General features: G+C 39.8%; 1 protein-coding gene across 1 annotated transcript; it reads right to left on the bottom strand.

Annotated features, from left to right (window-relative positions):
- Positions 1-1,698: 1,698 nt before the first annotated feature.
- On the bottom strand, positions 1,699-12,955 carry ctsd (cathepsin D). The gene is made up of 9 exons (XM_039795316.1): positions 12,750-12,955; positions 9,900-10,056; positions 8,051-8,174; positions 6,509-6,627; positions 6,203-6,402; positions 4,859-4,981; positions 4,305-4,437; positions 2,494-2,592; positions 1,699-2,260 (listed from the first exon to the last, which is right to left on the bottom strand). The coding sequence occupies exons 1-9, from the start codon at positions 12,938-12,940 to the stop codon at positions 2,099-2,101; spliced, it is 1,308 nt and encodes a 435-aa protein (XP_039651250.1). The 5' UTR covers positions 12,941-12,955; the 3' UTR covers positions 1,699-2,098.
- Between the last annotated feature and the right edge of the window lie 5,759 nt (positions 12,956-18,714).

Raw genomic sequence — 18,714 nt, 5'->3', positions numbered from 1 at the left:
ACAGATGAGTGAAATTGAGGCCACACATGATTTATTAACCATGAATAAACCCGTCCTAAAGGATGCCTTATTAGAAAGTTGTAATGATCAGGATTTGTTCATTTATTTAACATTTTATTTTTCAGGTATTTAATTCACTTGACATTTGTTATATATGTTTCTAAATTGAATTTTCAGGACATTTACTATATCATTTTTACGATGTAAAATGACCACGATAGATTTGATCTGCATCTCCTGCTCCTGATTGGTGTCCGCAGTGACGCGGCTCGCTGTGGTGCTGCGATTAGGATTTCACTCTCACTCTGTTCAAGCTTTACTAAACTGGATTTTATAGTGAAAAATACATGTGAAGAGAACTCTACTGAATACTAAACCGCCGAGAGGAAGTTTTTATGTGGACTGTATTTTTATTGAGCATGTTAAGTAAAATAACTTGTTTTATGGATATATAGCCTACATGGTTAATGTATAGTTGACTTTTTGTACATTAAAAGTGATTGAGGGAATAATAAAGTTTAAAGGTTTTGTTGAGTCTTGGGAGATCGTCTCGCTGGTAAATACATTTTTTCCTGCACACAGTTTCACACTGTAGGAACTTCGGATATATATTTTTTAAAGATTACTTTTTGGGCATTTTAGGCCTTTATTTGACAGGAGAGCTGAAGACATGAAAGGGGAGAGAGAGAGGGGGGAATGACATGCAGCAAAGGGCCGCAGGTCGGAGTCTAACCCGGGCCCGCTGCGTGGAGGAGTAAACCTCTATATATGGGCGCCTGCTCTACCAACTGAGCTCTCTGGGCGCCCGGAACTTTAACTGATATTTAAAAAGAAGGATTAAAAAGATTTCCCCCGTAGGCCACCATTGTGAAAGCTGACAGGACATCTCGAACAGCAAACCAGATCGGTTGTGACCCTTTCTATTCAGAATTTTTTAATCCATGGACTTTTCATATTTGAAAGACTTCCCTCAAGCCGAAAAAAAAAAAAAAAAAAAAAAAAAAAAGATTTAGAAACCTGTGACATCACAATTTCAAGTCTCTGAGCTGAGCAGAAACTCGTGGGCGAGGCCAGCGGGAGAAACATGTAAAAACTTTTTGGCGTATGCGCCAGGCGAACTGAGTAGGTGCCATTTTGGGGTCCAAATATGCGGGATATTTATGCAATTTTGTGCAATGAAATTGCGAGAACTTGCAAAAATTGCGGTTTGATGAAAAAGAGAAATAAAAAAAAGAAGTGATCCCCCCCAACACCCTGCTTTTCGATGATGTTCACGTCGCGTAATAATGTCACTTCATTACATTCCCATGGCAACAGGGGAAAATGGCTGCTCTTGTGTGAAGTAAACGCAACATTTTTCAACTTTCTGCTAAGATATATGGGACTTTTTTGCAACGAAAATAAGGGGATTATGAAATCATGCAAGGCCCGCTATTTTGCGCGAAAATCTGCAATTTATACGGCGAAAGTGCGGTGTATTTGAAAAAAAGCTGCTATAAGCCTGGTTCTGGGGCACAGATTTTGATTCTTTTGGACATATGTGGAAGATCTGGAAATAGTGTTTGTTGAACATCAAAGCATCTAAACAATGTAGAAACCCCAAATACTTCTGGAAATGAGCATAACGTGGGAGCTTTAAGGCAACTTTTAATGAAATAATCTTCTAAGAGAAGATACAAACCAGTTGAGACTCGCTGCTCCTTTTAAAAACTTGTTTATTCAGGCCCATCACATCACTATACATCTCAAAGTCAGTAGTGGAGGAACAACTCTCTCCTAAAATGCAAATTAAGTTTCATTTAAAACAAATCCCTGATTTAAAAAAAGTAATGATCACTTAAGATGTTTATGAAAGGGCAGTACTGTTACAATCAACTGATTCCTGATCATGTACCCCCGCCACACAAACTTATCAAATCTCCAGTCGGTTTCACACACACTGCTGGAAATCGTACAAAATCTTCAGATCAGTGCATTTAGGATCTACACAAAATCTATTGCTAAATACGGTTGGATTGCAAAGCAACAGAAAACGTGTGCAGCTCAGATTTGTTTTTGTCTCCTAAAACTTGGGATGCTCAGCTCTTGCAGGACGTGCTCACTTGGCCTTGGCAAAGCCCACCCTGTTGTTTTCCCGATCAAAGACGGTGTAGTACGGACCGATGAATACATCTCCCAGAATCCACAGGGGCCCGGCCGGGGCGGGGATGTCCAGACCCATGAAGCCGCTCAGACACATGGTCTTTCCAGCCTGACTCACCTGAATAATTAGGAGAAAGACAGAGTCAGAGCTGCTGAAGGGTTATAAAAATCAATCTGGGAATGTGTAATCACTTCTCAAACAAAGCAGCCTCCTCTCTGCTCGCCAAGGGAAACAAAAGCTGCACTTGTTTAGTTTTTTTTTTATAAATGACGCAACACAGTCTGTGTTGTACTGGTGCTGCGGGAGCAGACTCTGTGGCCCCCTGCTGGTTAATAAACATCACGGCTCACCTTGAGGACGTACTGCTCTCCGGTCAGAGAGTAGGACTGGCCGCCCACGTTGAAGGTGATGACCGGCAGCGACGGGATCTTATCACAGCTCACCATGTACTGAAACACAACCAGAAGCCACTTATTAAAGATGCAGTAGGTAAGTCTTATAAAACTAACTTTCTGTCATATTTGCTGAAACTGACCCTATGATCCAGTAGAACTACATGATTTATGTAAAATAAAAAAAATAAAAAACTCCTCTGGCACCTCCTACAGCCTGTAGTGCCATTGGCAAAATTCCACCGCTCCCGGTTGATTTTCTCCAATCAGGGCCACAGGGGTGGTCTATCTGCCTGTCAATCACTGCTCAGGCACGTACACGCATATAAGAGCGTTCTCCCCTCCCACCTCCCCGCGCACGAGCTGCAGAAAGGTTTTCCAAAACTCCGTGAATATTGGAGAGGCTTTTCAGAGGTAGCGTGGCTGCAGGATTTTAAAGATCTGAAGAACGATGCAGATGTAGCCACATTTCCTCTCAACAGGTAACATAATTACCATGAATGATTTATCTTTCACTTGGTTATTAGTAGTCAAAAGTCCACAAAGCTACGCTGGTGAGGATGATAGTAACGTTAGCACAGTGGTCGGTCTGATATGATGCTGAAATGGCTAACGCTAGCCTGCTAGTTAGCATCGTTTTACTGTTGGTGAGTAAAGTTAACGTTGTGTTAGTGTTTAGTTATTGAACATGTTGTCTGACATGCCGGTCGGCAGTTCTGTCAAACTCTGTTGTGTGGGAGGGGCTTAGGAGACGGTTTGGGCTGCAGCAGAAAGGGGGGAGGGACTGAGAAGTTGTCTATGTTCAAATTTGTTGGCGAAGTCCTGGATCTTCACAATCTTACCTACTGCAGCTTTAAATGCACTTTGTTTATTTCTTAAATTCATTATTTTAACTACAAACTGACAAGACTGGAAAATAAAAACGGCATTAAACAGTGTTTACGTTTGATTTGATTCCACAACAGTAAAGTCAATGAACAGAGAACCCTGCCGTTACATGAATTAACTGGAAAATATGACGATACAATAAGAAAGAAAATTATAATGAAACTCAAATAACTACTTTAATGTTATGGGGTGCCGTTTGTAAAGCGGCTCACGCTGAAAATAACGGCAACATTTTGTCAAATTTAGCTTCAAACAATGTTTAAAAAACTGGTATGAATTTTTGAGGGTCACTTTTTTGCACATTTACAACATTTTTCAACTTAGAGATATTTTAAATAGTTAAATCCAAATATTAAATGTTACACCTAAATGTTAAATCTAAATGCTAAATCTAAATGTTAAATCTAAATCTTAAATCTAAATCTTAAATCTAAATCTAAATGTTAAATATAAATGTTTATTCTGATAAACTGCTGGTTTTGTCAAACCAGCAATTCAAGACTTGTGTCTTATAGTTTATTAAATCACATAAAACAAACAGAAATAGCCTATACAGTTTCAATAAAAAAAAAAAGTTAAGTAATTTCCTAAAACCACGGGTCCCTGTAGGTTTTAGAGAAAATAGTGCATTTGTTGGGGACTATTTTCAGCAGCGGATGAATCCACATTTGTTGCTCTAGTGGGTATTTATGGCAGCAGGACGGTGTGCGGGATTGAGTACATTAAAGAAAATATTGATCATCAGACGTATTCTTTAAAAGCAACAGAATTGCAGTGTGCCTTGTAGCTTTAAAAATAAATAAATAAAGTAATCAAAGTGTGCTTCTTGATCAGAGCGGTTGAATGAAGTGTGTGTGTGTGTGTGTGTGTGTGTGTGTCACCTCTCCCTGGATGAGTGGCGTGGCTCCGATGGCCTTCTGCAGGGCCCGGACCTCCACAGTGGGGCCGGTGATCAGAGACGTCCCGGTGTCCATGCCCTTCCAGGCACATTCTTCCACCGCTGCCCTCGCCATCCTTTTAACATACATACCAAAAAACAAACAACTTTCAGTATTCCATTTACACACACGTTTCAGTAACACACACACACACAAAGCAACACGTTTCAGTAACACACACCCATACCACACACACACACACACACACACACACACGGTCTCCAATTTACTTGATTTGTCCAACCGACAGTCCAAATTATTTTTAAATATAGTCAAACTCAACAATTCTCAGTCACTGAAGTCAATGGTCAACAAGTCTTAACTTAATCTTTAATCTCTTCAAAAGTATGAGTTTCCATACTTTAGTTTGTCCCCGTGGAGTTTACGATGCAGATTAGGATCATCCCCAGGCAGAGAAGCTACAACTGCCCGACTTGGAGAATGATGATAACATAATGATCTCTGTGTTTGGACCGGAATATTGGAGCACCACTCACCCGTCCATGTGGATCTGCCAGTAGGCCTGGCGGGAGATGTTGACGTAGTTGAAGTCACCGGTGTAGTATTTGGGGTCGGTTCCTCCCAGCAGCAGCTCACCGCCGGGCTCGGTGTCCGGGTTCCTGACCACACAGGAGACAGGAACTTCAGGACCAACTTTTAAGGATGGCTTTAGAGTGTTGTTTCAGCGCTTGCAGTATCAAGACATGCAGAGAGTTTGTTTTAAAATAGTTAAGGCAGCAATCACTTGCCCATTTAAATTGCAACGTTAGCATTCATTTGGAGTCGTATCGGCCGATATTTCTTTTTTATTTGTTAAACTTTCGTCACCAGCTAGATGCAGGATTTAATGCTGGCCAGGTACTGTACAGTGGGTTTATTAGCACCCTTTTTTTGCTGCCTGCTGTTGCCGATAGTTGAGAGCGCCGAGAATGAAACTGCAGCCTAATGCTAGGAGCTAAAAAGCACTAAAAACGCTGCAGTCGGGTGATATTTCTCAGTGTGACCTTTTTCAGTCAGTTCATCCATGTAAAAAAAATGATTAGTGCAGCTTATAAATGCTAAATCTAATGAACTAAAATGATGACAGTGCTACAATTAAATATCTATGCATGTCAACAATTTGTTCACTACCCACACTTAAAGTGCTCATATTATGCTCATTTTCAGGTTCATAATTGTATTTAGAGGTTATATCACAATAGGTTTACATGGTTTAATTTTCAAAAAACACCATATTTTTGTTGTACTGCACATTGCTAAAAATGACTCAGTGTCTATGATGAAGTGCTTTATACAGTACATGTAATTAATTATTACTATTATTAGAAAGGGACAAGAAATGTTGTCATAACTTCTTTACTGTCACTAAATGGTATGACCACGTTTGTGAGAATGATCCATCTGCACATTATCTTTATCTACTTCTGTTATCAGAGGCCCTGCTACTGCTAACCAACGTACACACACAGTGTTTGGAGGAAGGCTGTTTCTCCGTATGATGGCAGCAACATTTGAGTGTCCTAACCAGATTTTACATACACTGGTCAGTCCTGCCAGTGTGCAGCTGTAAAGGATTTTCTGTCTTTGGCTTTTACAGCAGCACGTGGAGAATAATGCAGCTTTTAGACGGAATATTTTCTCCCTTTTCTGCTGCAGAAACTTGGCAAAACTTAGGACAGAAGGCAATTCTGCACAGCCAAACAGTACAGGACAACAATGAAATGAAACTAGATCACAGAAAAATAAAAAGGATTACAATGCAAAAAGTGGCGCAAACAGAAAACTATGAAGTGGTGTGATGCATTGGAGGGGGTTTTGGGCCCCCGGTTCCGTGTCCCCACCTGTTCAGGTAGAAGGAGAAGACGTTCTGCTCCACCTTCTTCTGGCTCATGATGTTGTCAAAGACCGGAGCCACCCCGTCGACGGAGATGCGTGGGTAGGCCATGCCGAGGATCCCATCGAACTTAGCTGCGATGAAGGCCACGCCGGGCTGCTTGATGGCTTCTCCGAAAAGCTGCTTATCCACTGATATGTCTCCGATCTAGAAAAACATAAAAAAAAACAAAAATAAAAACACACAACTTAGTCACGTAAAGCTTCACTGAAACTACAGTTTACTCCGATGCTAACATGCGAGATAATCTTACCGTGCACGTGTCCTGACTGAGGTAGCCCGACAAACTGCCACTTCCATACTGGATGGCGAAGGCAGTGCCGTTCTTAACGTATGTGCTGGACTTGGCAGAATTATATTTGTGGTGAAGCACTGTGAAAAAGGAGAAGGAATGGAAAGATTACATTTAAAGCTTTAACATTTTACCTAGAAGACTATACTAGCAGGGCTCCAGACTGCGACCAAATGGTCGCATTTTGCGACCAAAATTTGAGAGTGTGCGACTGAATTTTACATCCAGTCGCACATGTGCGACCAGTAAATTTGCCCCCTTTTTTTACACATTAAATGTGGAAATTTGGGTACCTGAGAGCTCGTAAGCGCAAGCTTATCTGTCCTCTCTGCATAGGACAGAGAGCGGAGCTCCGACGCGCGCACACAAACACACCCACTCAGAGGTGCGGACGGAGCAAATTACTCTACAAACTACAGTTTTGTTGAAGTCAGTTAGTCACAGAAATGCCGACAAAGTGATTGCAAGTGTGGTTACAGTTGTTCAAAACTTCACGCAGACAGCGTTTGCTGCGATATGATATTAACGGCGAGGCGAAAGTGGTCGCGGTGCTGTTGATGTTACACTTCCTGGCAGTGACAACTGTGTTTTATCTGCCCTGGGAACTGACTGACAGGCTGAGGCTGTAAGGCAAGGCAGCTTGATTTCTACAGCACCTTTCAGCAACAAGGCAATTGAAAGTGCTTTACATGAAACCGTAAAGAGCAATTCAAAACGGTCATGATGAAAATAAAAAAAGAATAATATACAAATACAAGAATAAAGAATACAAGTTACAGTGAGTAAGAAATTAATAATTAATGAATTCAATCATTGTAATTGTAGACTGGAGACTAGAGCTGGTATATTTTTTAAATATGTGTACTGTCATGACAGCGATGGTGCTGTCAGTTTACCTTACAATAGACAAATTACAATAAAATGTGAAACTAAATTTGAAACAGCACATTGTAATTTCTATTATCCAAGTGTTTATTAGTAATACAGTGGAAATTAGTAGAAATGTGAATATTTGGTTAGCATGTTGATTTACGGTGTGTGCCCCTAAATTTTCTGGTTGTGCCCCTAAAATTTTCAGTTGGGGGCCAATGTGCTCCTAGTGAAAAAAAGTTAGTCTGGAGCCCTGACTAGGGTTGGGTATCTTTTGGTGTTAAATAAAAATAAGAACCACTAGATCGCAGAAAGTATTTTACAACAGCAGCTTGAGTTTCTCGATTAGCTCGTCTCCTCTGTGTCTTTAGCTGCAGACTGTTGTAGGGCTCGGTGTTTAATTCCCTTCCAGTGAAATACAGACACCAGTAGACCACTTAGCCAGCTACTAGCTAACAGCAGGCTAACGTTACCTGCTGCCAAGTGTAATGTTAACTATCGTCATGTGTAGAAATGCTTCTGTTGCATTTCGGACACCCACACACACAGAGAGAGAGAGAGAGAGAGAGAGAGAGAGAGAGAGAGAGAGAGAGAGAGAGAGAGAGAGAGCGAACGAACAACAGTTGAACTTACAGCATGCGATGTCTAAGAGGGAGCAGTGAACGGAGGGCACCCACAGGTTGGAGGACCCGGTGTCAAACACCACAGTGAAGGTCTGAGGAGGGGTACCCAGGCCAATCTCACCGTAATACTGGGCCTGGACAAAAAAATAAGAACATGTTTATTACAACTGTGTGTATCTTAAAAGCTTGCAGAAGTTTACCCATAAGAACCTGAGCTTTAAAATCCCAAAAGTAAACAACAGCGAGAACACAGACTTCTGGAGCTGGTCTTATGTTTTTTCGGATTACAAATATCGTTTAAAGCAGAAAGCGGGTCAACAGCAGAGAAACTGAGCAGGTCTAGTGATTAAAACAACAACAGCAAAGCAAAGGTCAGGCCTGACAGCTCTTGGTGTCAGCGAATGTTTTCGAAGGACGCAGGTCAAATAGTTACAGAGTCATGTCAATAAATCACTTCTAGTTTCACAGTTACAGTGTGACACAACAAAAGGATTACTCCACAAATTTAGGAGCTGACGCAAACATCCGTTTCATGTGACTGCGATATTTGTCAAGTCACCCAGGCCCTCAAAGTACTTCCTTTTTCAGAGCAACATATGATAGCCGCTTGATTTAATCTGTGCTTTGGGTTGGTTAGTGGGATCTAGCAGTTTAGATTATTTGTCCAGATTTTGAGGCATCAGTCTTTGATATTTCTTCCTTTAACCCAATGGCAGTGACATAAAGCATTTTTAGAAAGAGTTCCCGATTTAGTTTTTTAAAACATTTTTCAGGAAGTTTAACTTGGGGGGTGTTTTGGTAAACTCTCTTGCTGTTTCACTTCCTGCCTGGCCGTCTGAACGCCCTGCGGCTCGTGTGAAAATAGACCTGAATGGCCGAGATTTCTCGCGGCGCCTCCGGAACACAGCGCAGACGCGCCTGGTGGAAAATACCGGTTATTGGCCAACAGAAATATTGTTATTGATGAGTGGAAATCACCAGAGGCCCCACGATATGATTTCATCATGATACTATTGCAATTTTAAACATGTCGCAATATTCTGCCGTATATTGCAATATATTTCCTTTTTTTTTTTTTCTTTCCCCAACTTCAAATAAATAAATAAATAAATAAATAAATAAATATATATATATATATATATATATATATATATATACACACACATATACATACATATATATATAATCAATACGTTGCGTCTGTGTATGTATACAGTATTGCCACGGAAATATTGCGATACTATGCTGTATCGATTTCCCCCCCCCGCCCCCACCCGTAGTAACTAGGGTAATTACTCATTTGACGTAAAACCCCAAAATAGGAAACCTATTGAAGCACAATAGCTTAAAAGATGATCAGGTTTATTTATCCATCTAAAGCCACTCAGAGTCAAATGTTTTTCACTCTTCCCCTCTTACAATCTTGAAAGGCTGACTGATTTCATTATTGAAGATAAAAAGGTGATTACCTAATACGTTGAGAGCAAACAAACTAACTTTCTGTCAGCTGACGGGGATCAAGAGGCTTACAGATCAACAGTGAGTCAGCCGTCACGCGGTAAACGTTCCCTCTTCGGTCACTCTCAGCTCATCACCTAAAAGCTGATATTAGTCAACACCAGAATGAATCAGCCTTTTCTAAAAAAAGCTGTGTTCACAGAGGATTTTCTGGTCTTGATAGGCAAAGTCTAATTTACCATTCAGCTGGGAGGATTTACAGAAACGGGCCGAGGTCACAACACAACAGGGCCTTTGTTGTGGCTCTCCCCTAGTTTGGCTTTTGAGCTTCGGAGCGATGCATTAGGGGAAAGGGAAGCCTTAAGAGTCCACAGTTCAGTGGTTTGGAGAGTGATGCTTACGTCAAGGTAGTTCTTCAGGGTTTCTGGAGTGGGTCCATTACTGGAGGGGAAGCCAAAGTTGTACTTAAGGGAGTGCCTGTGGGCCAGAAGCTCCTCGGCTCTTCTCCCCGAGTCGGTCAGCTCACGTCTGATGGAACGGAATTTCTTTAAGGGAATTCTGAATAATAAAAAAAACAGGGAAAAAAACTGTTAATTCACAGGCTCTGAATGTTAGTTTTGGGGAGGGGGGTTGAAGAATATAACCAAACACAAAGTAGGGCTACTCGGTTATGGAAATAAACACAAACAATTATTTTGGTCACTATTGAAATCACGATTATTTAACATGATTACGGATTGACTTTTGGAAAGATGTTGCATTCATTGAACTTAAAAAAAACAAAAAACAGTGAAACCGTTAAACACTGAAAACACCCTGAACTGTGAAATATTCCTTAATACTTTTCCCGTTTAACCTTTTGAATTCCCCTTAAAATATATTCAAATGTTTGAATAATATTAAATAAAACACAAAATAGGTACACGTTCACAATTTCTTTTCTTTTGAAAACAAGTGATAAAATGAAGAAAACATTGTATGAAAAATTCGTGTCATTCAGAACACAAGACAAAATAATAGTTTACTTGCTAACTGCAATGTGCAAAATTATTGATTTTGTCAATTACCTTGTTTTTGTGCTTATTAGAAGCCGAAATCGCGATCACAATTCTATTAATTGCACAGCTCTAGTACAAATTAAGTTTGATTGTCAGGCTACTTCATTTATGAAATACACAGACACCACTGGTGGCCTTGCAGATACGATTTCACCCACATACTTCCTCCTTATCGGCACATCAGTGACAGCAAGACATCAGTGTTGCAATATATTGCAAGTCTTATGCATACTGCAGCAATGCATGTGACAACATGTCCACATTAAGTGAACATGTTGTGGCCACTGGTACTCAGTGGCCATAGGTACACCAAGCTAAAACTAATCCAGTCTAATACAACAGTAAATCCTCCCTTGATGAAGATTAAAAGGTTCAGTTTGTGTTGAAAGAGACAGGTTTTCCTATTATGTTGTGCACCCAATTTATATCAATAAGTGTAGGCTAAAGAAACCCGTCTTTTTGAAGTAAATAGTGTTCCAACAGCTGTTTCAACACAAAGTGAACATTATAACCTTTATTAAAAAGCCTGTATGTTCCCGGTATATTCATTTATATTGTTAAAAGCTTTACTGGCTAAATTACCGCGGTACATATCCAGTTTACACACATTTCTCCAGTAGTTATAACACTAGATCAGATACAAGTCTACTGATCGCAACAGAGCTGGGCAAAATCTGGCTTTTTCCTCCCACGCCCCGCAAGCTTGGAATGAGCTGCAGGGTATACTTCACTAGAAATCTTCAACCTCTCGATAGGTCTGAGTCATTGTTTTTTACAGAACAATGTTATTGCTTTTAACAGGTGCCATTATATGCCATGATTCTTCTGTTTTGGTAGGTTTTGTTTTGTGATATTATCAGTCTTCCTCGTATATGAAACTTTATTTTGCTGCCCATCTTTACCAGCACTCCTTGGCAAAAGAAATATTGTATCTCAATGGGACCTTTCTGCTTAAATAAAGGATAAATGAACAGAAAATAAAGAGTGAGGATTTATTGTACGTATTGGAGAGGTTTTCTGACACAACTTCAGCTACTTTCAAGGTGCATGAAGAGGGGAAAAAAGTCAAAACTCCAGCAACACTTGTAGCATATAGAACTACTTTATTGTAAGGCGGACGCATTTTGGCTTGTGGCCTTTCATCAGGTTCAACTGGACTGTTGTATTGCACTGCATTAGCTTTACCTACCTGCCTAATAAACTCAATCTATTTCCCAACTCCATCCAATTTGAATGAGTTCATGAAGAGTCAAATAACTGCATTCGGCATCGTCATTCCCCCCTGAAGAAATTAAATATTAAAACTAAGAACAATCCTTCGGTTAAAGCTGTAGTGGGTAGTTTCTCTCGCCCCATGAGGAATTCTAAGTAATGACAACAAAACTGTCGGCGCGTCCACATGATACAAGCCTTCCGTGATCGTGCACCACCCCCACCCCTCCTCCACACAGTTGCTAGTAGCCAAGGAGGACACGGAGGATTAAAAAAACATGATGGACTCTTCAGAAGAGGTCATTATCTTCACTCCAGTTTCTGCGCACAAAAGTCGCCGGACGCCACAATCTTCTGAACATAGTCATACTGAGAAATCCAGAGAGAGTTGTGTGGAGCTGATAGTCTTAATTAGCTTTGTAGCAACTCGGAACTGTATGTGTGTATGTGCTTGTAACTTGCTGCTTATAACAGAGTAATTTCCCAATTTGGGATTAATAAAGTCTATCTATCCATCTATCTATAAATAATATCACAAACGGTGCCAAATCCATAAATATACATATACACAATGGCAAAAATAAAAAAATAAATAAAAAAAGAGATGCACCCCCAGTAAGATGAATTGGTATGAGCCTACAGGGAAGTGCTGGGATCACAGGATCAGCTGTCCTCGCTGGAATATGTCAATGGCTGGAACAGTCGATTACAAAGAAACAGAGGAGATAAAAGCTAGCTAGCGTTAGCTCTATGAATATATATATAGAGCTAAAGTCGCTGTTAGCAAACACACTCCTCCTCCAACTTAGCTAGCTACGTGACTTTGTAGATATTGCAGGTTTAAAATGTGCAACTAGACCGTGTTCAGTACAAAGCGTTAGGTAACGTTGTGTAACGTGCACGCTAGCTAGCATTAGTTCACATACATCGTGTTGACTTCGCTCATAAAACAACACTTGTATTAATATTCAATATTCTTACCGGACCAGGGCGTCGTTGGTCAGGGCTAACGCCGCGAACACAAACAGGAGTAAAACCTTCATTGTAGCAGTCGGACGAGAATCACAACAATGACGGAGCAGTTTAGTTGGGAGGTTCTGGTCCAGACTGTTGTCGCCAAACTGCTGCAGACTGTTATCAGCTGACAGGAGACTCACGTGAGGCTGACCCATAGATATATCACGTCACTTCCGGTGGTTGTTGGGCTGACTGTTAACTCTCTGTGAGCAAGCTGCTTTTACATTTACAGTAATAGCTACACTGGGTATTTATTGCATTGAATCCACAATATGTGTGTGGATATCTGCAATTGCATTGTTTCTAGCCATAACTCTAGGCCTACTTTTATATATTTGAAATTGCATATTTACTAGTCACAATGGCAATTTTGGTAATCCGTAATAGCTTCAAGTCAAAATGTATTCTAGATATTCAAAATGACATTAAGTACATATAGTCAAATGTTTATGTTTACAGGAGCCAGGAGTCAAATTCCCTGAACGTGTTCACACGTACTTGCTCGTTAAAACTAATTCTGATTATGACCGTATGGATATCTGGAATGGTTTTCCATTTTGGACATCTGAAATCGAAATTATGAATAGTAACCATAGTAACAAATTTTATTGAACCTTTATTTAACCAGGTTAGTCTCATTGAGATATAAAATCTCTTTTTCAAGAGAGACCTGGCCAAGATAGCAGAACAAGTATGTTACATATAAAAACAATTTACAATCACAAATCAAACACAAAAGAGGCAAAGACATCTCAAGTGCATTTCAATTAAATAAAAGTACCATTAGTTAAAACATTTGCACGTGTGGATGGACTCATGTTCTATGGTTTTAACATAACCTTTAAAATCGTTTAAGGAAATTAGTGTTTTCTGAATGGATTGTAGATAGCCTGATAGATCTGAAATTGAAGTTCTTCCTGTAAGAATTATACGTCAGATATCCAGAATGTTTATTGTAGATAGGAATGGACTGTTTTTTTTTTTATATAGCGCTTTGAGTAGTCGTTAAGACTAGAAAAGCACTATATAAAAAAAAAACTCAAAGCGCTTTAACATAGTACAGGAACCATTCACCATTCACACACTGTGGCCGAGGCTGCCGTACAAGGTGCCACCTGCTCATCAGATAAACATTCACACACATTTACACTCCGATGGTGCAGCATCGGGGGAAACTCAGGGTTCAGTGTCTTGCCCAAGGACACTTCGGCACGGAACTGGCCAGGGATCGAACCACCAACCTTCTGATTGGCAGGCGACCTCTCTACCACTTAGCCACCTCTACCACTTAGCCACAGCCGCGTCAGGAAGAATGACTTTGTGGATATGATATCTAAAATGTTCTTTATGACTAGGACGAATTGAATTACGGATATCTGCAAAAAATATCAAGTCAGTACAATCAAAGTTAAAGTTATCTTGAATTTCTTTTATGAATGTTATTGTCTTCTTCTTATGCCCGACACCTCTTGGGGGGTATAGGCCGTCGACAAAGGACCTCCAGAGAACTCGGTCGCTGCAGGCTTTCTTTTCTATCTGTGACCAGGTATATCCCATCTTTTGGATGTCTGTCTGAAACTCCCTCTGCCAGGTGTTTCTAGGCCGACCTCTCTTTCTCTTCCCCTGGGGGGGTCCACGTAATGTTCTTCCTGGTTGAAAGAAGGGTTGTCGGTCTTGAGACTTCCAGGAGTTCCTGGCTTTCACCACTCAACGTCATAGGTCTTCGAGTTGAAGAGCCTTTCTCTCCCAGGTCAAAGTTCTCTCTTTGTTCCCTTGTCGTCGTTTCTGTAACATCTTGTTTTTTTTCCGGGGTGGGGTTGTTAGCCCCACGCCCGACCCCCAACCTGGAGGGCCAGTGTGCTGTTTTTCGTCAGGCCTCTCCTCTGGAAACTGCCCGGCTTGTTTGAACCTGCCGGAGGGGTTAAACCCCTGCCGGTATAGCCTCCAGAATCCTAGGGGCACACAAGCCTCCCCACCTCAACAAGGTAACAGCATGAGGGGAGGAATGTTATTGTGGATATCTTTAAATCCCATTGTGACTAGTCAGAGTATAATTGACAAGGACAAATGCTATTATGGATTGGCTATGTAAATGTAATTACAGAGAGGAGTGTGGTTTGAATAAATGTTAAAACGGCTAAAAGATTTAATCCTTGACCAGCCGTTTAAAGCATTTCATCACCACAGAGATTAGTGCCACTGGGCATCATCATGTGTTAAAGGTGTCAGATAAATGTTGTAGAGTGGTAGTAGAAGGTGGCATGAAAAGAAAAGACTCAAGTGAAGTACAAGTACCTCAAATCTTTACTCAGGTAGGCTTAGAGTACGTGAGTGCATGTAGCCTATATTTAATTACATATTCTATCACTGGTGTTTTATCAAATATATTTTTCATCTAATTTATAATTTTTCTGCCTAGAACGTCTTCCACCAGGTGAAATGTTCGGTGGAGAAGTTACATTTTCACAATGTACTCTGCAGCTTATTGTGTTAATTAGATCATGTCTGTCACTTAGCATACAGGAGAAGGCTCTTTGTCACACGGCAGGAAGAAACCATTTGCCAATCCGTCTTGGAGCCAGCCCCTGCTGGCGTGCAGACTAGATTAGAACAAAATAATGTTATTCCTGTAGCTTGAAAAGAATTGACACCCACATAGGATCTTGTGACCGGAAATAACCCTTAAAACACATGAATTTGGAAATAACGCCTTCTTTTGGGCGACGACGGACCAATGGAGAGAGTTTTTATCCAAGGAACCACCCACAACTTCAAGATAATATATTTGTGAAACTGAGAAATGTTTGGGACGGTAAAATGTGAATCCACAAGGGAGAAGCATCTTTTCAGTCCGCTGCAGCGTTAAAACTTTTTTTTGTCATTTCGTTATTTACAGTTTTTCTTGATTGCTTTGACCTGCTTAAAGAAACTCGTGGCCCCATTGTCAAGACACAAGAGACTGAGTAGCAATAGTGGCTATTTCTTATATATTTCTTCTTATATTTCTTATACTCTACAGTAATAGATTTTTATACTTTACTGTTATAGATGTTTTTTTCTTAATTTCTTATACTCTAATAGATTTCATTTTGGTTTACATGTATTTTGTGTAATATTTTACAGTATTTCAGTTTTCAGCCACAGTTTGAATAGAGATAGATAGATAGAGATACTTTATTTTATCTTATAAAAATATTCTTTTTAGCTTATACACAACATACATCCGCATAGGCAGACAGACATATGACATCCAAGCACACATACATACATACAAAGAAAGATATCAGTAGTGTTTTCCTTACAATAAAGTTTGGTTGTAGCATGTTTAAAGGAGCGGTGTGGGAAAAATGCAGAAAGGTGCAATGGTATCATAGTGCAAGATAGCGTCAGTTCAAATTCTAAATCTATTCAAGTACAACAGGCAACACAATATATCAAAAATAGAATAATCATTACTTAACTATACATAGACACTAGTAAAAGACTAGAAGAAAAGTTTAAGTTACGTAAAGTTGAAAACTGTCCATACAGACAAAAGGACAGCATGGTGTATTGACCATACATGCAAGCTAGCAAAACATGATAAGCAATGGTGCACTGATTTTGTAGTTTGTTGTCCTCTGTGTAATGGTTGATTGGAAGAGCTCATACACCTGTTTGCAAGTTGTGTTGTTTGATGGCAAAATTAGCTTTTGTTGCATATTTTAAATGTTTTGGCACAATTAGAGACTTTTGCCAACAAAATGTGTCATTTTGACCATGTGTGCCACTGTTTCGGCCTGTGTGTTAACTGTTTTGAAAAATGTGGAGTTTGAGTTGACTGCTGCATCAAAGCAATCAAGAAAAACTGTAATCTTTTTGTTAAATCTTCATTCTACCGAGCCTCTCCTTTCTCAAAAACTCAAGAAAAACGCAACAGGGGTGAGTGCGTGATCACAGAAGGCTTGTATCGTGTGGCCACACCAACAGTTTTGTTTTTACTTAGAATTCCTCAGGGGGGCGACAGAGACTACACACTATAGCTTTAAGCAGTGAGTGGTTAGTGATCAGTTAAAAAATGAGTGTTTGCACATGTGAGGAGTGGGTGTGTGACCTCAGTTGAATAAGCGTAGCATTTTCATTGGTTGTGTTTGGAAAAGGAAAGCAAGTCACTTCCTATTAGATGTTTGTGTCTTAGGTAGAGACATGTGTGTAGGGTTTTGAAAATAGTGTCTTATGCAGTTGAAAACTGAGTGAAAGGCTGAGAAATAGCTTATGGTTTTGGAGATTTAGTGTGTAGTTTGGCTCTTTGAGTGAGAGGTTTCAAAAACCGTGTGACATGTAAAGTTTTTGTGTGTAAGCAGTTGTAAAAAAAACAACCTAAAATGAGTTATACCACCTCTACTGTTGGAGGCACACCAGTAAATATAATCTGCCTTGTAATGACGAGGACTGAACAGCTAGTGGCGGCCTCGTCCCAAATACCAGAGACCACCAGCCAGGATTCTCCCTCAGTCTACAAATCATATTCAAACTTTTCTCTCATGAAAACACATCAAGGAAACTCTGAGCTATTAACACATCACAATGAACTAACATTCTAACATACACTGACAATGAGTATAGATTATGGGATGTTTAACAGCATGTCTAAATTCTGACAGCACGACTGCTTGAACAGTAGATTTTATTAAATGAAAAAATAAATGGAAATGCAATAATCCCAAATGTAATACTAAACAGAACTGAAAAACTAATCTCAGGTTCGGGGGGATTTTAACATTTACAGTTAAATCCCGGCAATAATTATTGCTTTATTTATACTCTTATTTGAGTTTTAATACCCCTAAGGGTCCATATTGCAGATTTCTTCCTAGCTGTCTTCCTTTTATTACATGCTCCTAAAACTAATTGTTTTTAGGTGGCTTACATCTTGCAGACGCGGATGGCTATATGTTTGTTATTTGGGGGGGGGCAATAGGTCTGTAGGGTGTTGGGTTGGGAAACTCAGGGTCACTGGTTCAAGTCCCCATATGGACCAAGGTACGGAGTGTGGACAGGTACACTGTTAGTCCTTGCTGTAATTTTTACAATAAAATACCACAGAATGCCCAGTAAACCTACCATAACACATCTTTACAGTTAGTTAAACTAACAATTACAGTGTCATACTGTAAACCGCAACTATAGTAGAGCAGTTTCACTGTAAAGCACATTCACAGTACAGCAGTTTTACTGTAAAACATAATTACTGTATTAAGGTATTGTAAATGCAATTGCGGTAACTTACTGGCAACTAATGTTGGTGAGTTATTTTGACTATTAGTTAAGATCAGAGGATGATAGATAATCACTGACTGGTTTTTGTCAAAGTTGAGTCAGGATACTTTTTTGAAACCATTTAGACATTTTTTTTAAATGCTATGAAATTGAATAAAACACCCGAAATGCAATGAAAGTAATCCTTAATTTTACCTGTGAAGATTGTTACATGGCTTCCATACTATGTACATCCATGCATCCATGTTATTTTTGGGCAATTTGGTTGAAAGAAACCCATATTTTTTATATAAACAATTTGAAATTGCGTGAAATTTGACCCGAGGACAACACAAGGATTGAATCATTTCATTTCAAAAAGTAAAAAGTCTCTGATTCCAGCTTGTTCAATCTGAATATTTTCTAGTTTCTTCTCTCCTCTGTGACAATAAACTTAATATCTTTGAGGTGAGGACGTCATATTGGGCTTTGGGAAACACTGATCCACATTTGTTTTACCATTTTCTGACATTTCATAGATCCGAGAACTAAGTAGTAGTTGCAGCTATAGCTATAACACATTAGAGAGCTTCTATTTCCAAATACATGTACTCAACACGCACAGAGCTAGAGTAGATCCATTACCCTTATTACTGAGTATGACTCAGGCACATTAAAAACATGGAAATGT

This window comes from Perca fluviatilis, chromosome 3 (genome assembly GCF_010015445.1).
Source record: "Perca fluviatilis chromosome 3, GENO_Pfluv_1.0, whole genome shotgun sequence".
Classification (NCBI taxonomy): Eukaryota; Metazoa; Chordata; class Actinopteri; order Perciformes; family Percidae; genus Perca; species Perca fluviatilis.
The sequence above is the reverse complement of the archived record's forward strand: the minus strand, read 5'-3'. Positions and strand labels throughout refer to the sequence as shown.

Bases quoted from the DNA above. Each gene is read 5' to 3' on its own strand.
- ctsd (XM_039795316.1), bottom strand. From the start codon at position 12,940: ATGGGTCAGCCTCACGTGAGTCTCCTGTCAGCTGATAACAGTCTGCAG. The intron at 8,175-9,899 runs GTAAGCATCACT...TTTTTTGTCCAG, and splicing joins CCCTGAAGAACTACCTTGAC to GCCCAGTATTACGGTGAGAT. The intron at 6,628-8,050 runs GTAAGTTCAACT...CCTTTTTCACAG, and splicing joins CCTCTTAGACATCGCATGCT to TGCTTCACCACAAATATAAT.